The sequence below is a fragment of the Zingiber officinale genome, chromosome 1A (assembly GCF_018446385.1).
Source record: "Zingiber officinale cultivar Zhangliang chromosome 1A, Zo_v1.1, whole genome shotgun sequence".
Taxonomy (NCBI): Eukaryota; Viridiplantae; Streptophyta; class Magnoliopsida; order Zingiberales; family Zingiberaceae; genus Zingiber; species Zingiber officinale.
Window position 1 is genome coordinate 82,345,161 of NC_055987.1, and position 5,257 is coordinate 82,350,417.

At 44.8% G+C, this 5,257-nt stretch overlaps 1 protein-coding gene and 1 long non-coding RNA gene across 2 annotated transcripts; both read right to left on the minus strand.

Moving 5' to 3' along the window:
• Positions 1-622: 622 nt before the first annotated feature.
• LOC122026428 (peroxisomal membrane protein 11-4-like) lies at positions 623-2,939 on the minus strand. The gene has a single exon (XM_042585168.1). It carries the CDS (start codon positions 1,494-1,496, stop codon positions 837-839), a length of 660 nt encoding a protein of 219 aa, XP_042441102.1. The 5' UTR covers positions 1,497-2,939; the 3' UTR covers positions 623-836.
• A 1,276-nt stretch (positions 2,940-4,215) lies between these two features.
• On the minus strand, positions 4,216-5,257 carry LOC122026435. Its single transcript, XR_006124148.1, has 4 exons — positions 4,895-5,257; positions 4,675-4,823; positions 4,493-4,592; positions 4,216-4,285 (listed from the first exon to the last, which is right to left on the minus strand). It is a non-coding gene; the product is annotated as an uncharacterized LOC122026435 (long non-coding RNA).

The window sequence follows — 5,257 nt, forward strand, 5'->3', positions numbered from 1 at the left end:
CTGATTTTACAGATTTGGCGTCCATCAGCCACCGTTTTATAGTGTCGACCATCTCCATCTTCACTGTCTAGCACTCCCATTTATACCGAGGTATAGTTGAGCAATATATTCCTTGCTTTCTTCAGTCTTCCTTTAATGCTTGTCAGGTTCTGTGCACTATAACTTATACCTTCGAGTTATCTTTTAACAGCTGGAAACGTCTGAAATATTCTTCGGCTGGTCCTTTTGGCTTTCTCGAGGTTGATAAATTGTTGGCCAAGCTCAGGCCAGTATCAGAATCGTCCTCACAGGTGTGACATCAAACGCACATCAGAGGATATTTGTTTCATAGTAAACAAGGGAGATGTTGGGATATGGTATTATACTTCTGGTGAGCAGTTCTCTCAAATTTGTACAACACAACCAAAAATACAATTCAATCAGGTTTCATGATCAATTGATATTTTTTTTCACATGTTTTTCTTGTTGCTTTTCCACAGGGCATCCTTTTCCCTCATTCATCTATTCAACTAAACGAGCTAGTTATCACTGAAAGAAGGGAGCTCCTTGTGTTTTTCATTAGTTCCTTCTCCTTGTGTTTAAATGATCTCCTGGAACTGAAATTACAATATCAGAGGGCACGTACTAACAACTGTAATATGAATTAATTTGTATCGAAAGAACAAGTTGGTTGCAGAGGATTGTAGACTTGAGATGTGATATATAAGATTATATGATTGTATAACAACTGGTACAAGCAAGCAAGCTTTGCCTTTACCCAAACGGCAGATGTTGTTTTGTTATCTGTATTATCAGTATGCGAGCGATCTTGAAATCTCCTCCTCACTCTCCTTGAATTAAATTTTTGAGGGCCAGTTCCTGTACCAACCAGCCCACGCTGAGACCAAGCCGCTGATACCCAACGTGACGGCATGGTTGCAGAAAGGATTAGGCTCGATGTCTGCCACCGCAATAACAAAATCCGCCAGGTTGGCCGCTACCGCCATCAATCTCATCACCCTATCACCTCTGATCCGCCTCACCTCCTCCTCCTGGGCCGCCGTCGCCTCCTCCGCCAACCCCTTCTTTATCATAATGGCGTCCATGGCCACGAAGAAGACGTATCCCAGCGCCTCACCGAAGGCCGAGACGTAGCTCATTCGCCGCGCCAGGCCGGCGTCGAGCACCCCGACGCGGGAGAGCCAGAGGAAGTGATCGAAGAAGAAGTAGACCATCTCACCGGCGTTGGCAAAGACAGCGAGGAAGCGGAACAGCGGGGTGCTCCCCGGGCTGCGCCGGAGGGCGTTGAAACCTGTGAGGAAGCGGCCGGAGCGGAAGGCCTTGCGGCTGAGGCCGGAGGCGACCTCCCAGCTCTTGGCGCGGCGGGCGAGGTCCGGGCGGGATGCCTCCGCCTGCCAATGCACGAGCTTGGAGACGTACTGGAAGGTCTTGACTAGCTTGTCGATGCCGTCGCGCTTCGCGAGGAAGACGACGAGCTTGTCGACGGTGTCGTTCATGTTGAAGTGAGGAAGAAGGGGGAGAAGAGGTGGTGTTGTTTGCAGCAGTGGCGGAGGACGTTGCTGTGTCTTTGGATAACGGGTTTTGAGTTCCTGGCGAGAAGCGAGGTCAGTGGGGGATAGAATTGTTTTGTCTTTCTCTGCCTCTCCCTGGTGGCTACCATCACTTGTTGACCAAATACGCTATCAGCCGGTCCAGAAATGGATAATGCACCGCGAGAGTTTTTTTTTAATCCTTTAGGAATCTATCTTGACACTTTACCGTTGCATTGCACCGTGTCTGTGGGGTGAGATTCATCTTATTCAACGTTACATTGTCATTTACTAAGCTACAGAGTTGCAGTATTGCGGATTGATAACATTCGGCGAGGTTTACCGCCTGTGATTGAAGGTCATGCTAACACAATAATTTCTCATCCCAAATGCTACACTTATAGACCTAGATCGGGTACTTCAACAATATAGAAAACTTCTACTATAATTTCACAATTGGACGCTGTAGAATTGTAGAATCTTCATCTCTCATAATAAAACAACACCGATATATAACCAAAAGACAAATAAAATAAAATAACAGACTATATATTGGTACAGAAAGTATCAGGCGGTCGAATCTAAGTTTTGAATATGACTAAAAGTTTAAAGTTAATATTTCTTATTGTTTAATAAAGTTGACTGAGTTTGCAGGAAAGTCCTAGTTGATACTAGGCATGTGGAAAATCCTAACTACGGTTAGACAAGTAGAAAGTCCTACCTGCAGTTAGACAACGAAGTCTTGGTCTAGGGGACTCGACGAAGTCTTGGCGGGTCGAGAACTTTGGATGAAATTCTTGAGTCGAGGACTCTAGGTGAAAATCCTGGGGGTCGCAGACACTAGGTGGAAGATTAGATAGGTCATGGATTAGATGTTCAGCATGAAGTCTTGAAGTCTCAGATACTGAGTAAAAATCCAGACTGGCACACCCCAGGTAGTCTCTGCCAGAAGAAATTTCGACAACATCTCCTCTGTACAGGTGACAATATGAAACTTGACTACATCAATCCAGATACCTCGGCCAACACGGCTGGAACATATGTATAATAGCAATGAAAATAATCAAACACCCACGCAGTTTAATAGTAAAACATTAACCTAAGCAACGATAAGATAAACATTTCAAATAACCTACTCAACTACATCCATAAAGCACAAATCCGATATCCTACTCAACTACACCCATAAAATATAAATTCGGTATCCTACTCAACTACGCTCATAAAACACAAATCATCAGCATGCATCTAAACGAAAACCCATCGAGAATAAGAAATCGTACAAGATCCAAATGTCAAAAGATACAAGTTTGAAACATAGTCTATAACATAATAAGGAAACTGAAATGTGCGAACTCGTCCTGACACGCGGTGGTGGGGGACTAGCGACTAGAACCTCCTGAACAGCCTCTACCTAAAAATAGTAATAACGGGGTATGAGTCCAACATTCAGCGGATACCTAGTTGACATGCTTAGTAAATAATAACCAGTAGTAATAAATATGCGTACAGTCTCCTGGATATAACATATGAAATGAAAAGTGCCAAACTGTAAAGTAAAGGAGTATCTGTACTAACAAGAACCTGGGTCTAGGGATATCAAGGCCGTCAGACCAAGAGTATCATGAATCCTGTATGCATGTCAAACATATGCATCCATCCAATATGCAGCATATAAAGTGCAGCAAACACAAACAATAAATGCATCATGCATATGATGCCAATGATATGTCCTGGTCACCCCTGACGCTAGTCAGCCATCTCACATACAATGGTGAGATCGAGTGGGTAGGATTGTGACAACCGTGCACTCTGTCGTCACTGCTCCTGATGAGTTGCCGAGTGGACGGGATGTTGTCGGAGTACACCTATCCTCCTACTCCAAATCATAAGTGGGGGAGCGCAATGCTCTCATCTCCTTGAGCCAATCCAGAGGAGGGATCCTTGCCGGCTACCACGCTGCATCACACTACCCATGAGCGGACCAACGGAGCCAAACAGAGCAACCTGCTGCAACACACCCTGCCTGAATAAAAACCACTAACCCATGAGTGGTTGTGTGTGCAGATCCATGTAACTGGCAATGTGCTCAACAATAATGGAGTTGACTATCATACAACATTAGCAAAAGGTGGAACAGCCACCCTAGCGGCCCCCTGGCCCCGGCCCCACAAGATTCCAGAGGGAGTAAATCACGGTTAATGCTGGGCAGGATAGGTGACTGGGGGTCGAAGGAATTTTTGGCGCAGCAGACCAGGGTTTTATCCCCGAGTGCAACTGGCGACCTTCGACCCCACGACTTCATTAGCAAGCTGCAGGCACCTAACCAGCTGATCCAGCACACAACATGCAATCATGCGAGATGGTGCATGACACTAAGCATAGAAATATCTTGATCCTATCTACCTCCATACAAACATGTACCATATACGTGGATCAAATAATATGATCTAGGTGCACAGGTCAAGTATGGTATCTAACCAGTCTGGTATATCATAGAGCATGACATGCCACTACCTCTATAACATAAATAGTAAACAGGGCATGAACGCTAAACAAGTAACAAACAAAACATGCTCAGAAACAAAAAGTGACATGCCGACACAGATATAAACATAATAATTACTACTTGTTAAGATCTACTAAACATATCAACAAGATATATCAAAATAGATAGGTCAAGGTACCCGCCTCTAAAGAGTGGAGATCGTATCCAAAATAGATCCCACGTCGAGACGTCGTTTCGAATCAAAGTCCTGTAATATCAAACATATAATTTTAGGTAATTCTAAATGTAACTATCTAAACTAAATAAATCGGATCTAACCCGAAGCTCAGATTAGATCCAATATTTTAACCTAAATTAATTATAACTCCACGTTCAACTAGGGTTAGTTTCCTTTAACCCTAATCATTCTACCATTCTAATTAGGATTTACTATTAGCAAAAATCTAAAACTCACCCGAGTCTGAATGCTCCACTTTTGACTCGAGATCGTTGTGTCTATTGTCGGAAAAGGGGCTGGAGTTGTGGATCGACACCGTCAAACAACACTGACCGAACTACAAAGATTAGCCAAGCGTAATCAACCCAATACCGAATTTAACCAAATTCACACTTAACCTAATATTGAGCATAACTTACCATATCTAAAGCCTTAGCCGGCGAACAGTACCTGCTGGAGCCAATTCTGATGCTTTGTTCGGATCTGGTAGCAAGAGGAAATCTAGGGCACGGGAACACAACCTAAAATTCTACCAACGATGACTCCTTGGGTGGTATCAGCTGCTACTCTGCTCGGATCCACAAGCGAGGAAGTCAACACGAGAGATCCAAAGATAGGAAGAGGATCATTGGCGTGTACCTGTTGTAGGGTGCGACTTGGTGCGTGATGAAGAGGAATCAGAATGAAGAGGAAGAAGATCGACTGAGGGCTAGCCTCGTCCTCCGTCACGACCACACCTGATGCTGGTGGCCGTGAAGATCAGCGACGTCACGACCTAGCTTCGGCTTGTAGGGGTCAGCGATCGCATGAAGAGGCTAGGGCAGAGATGAGAAGAGGAGATGGGGAAGAGCTCGGGAGGGCGACGCCGGTTGGGAAGGAGAGGAAGATGATGAGGAGACGATGCGAGATTGAGAGGAAGACAATCGGTTTCGACCACGAAGGGGAAGAAGAAGAAGGGGAAAGAAGAGGATCAGGCACAGTAAGGAAACGGAAGAAAGGAAA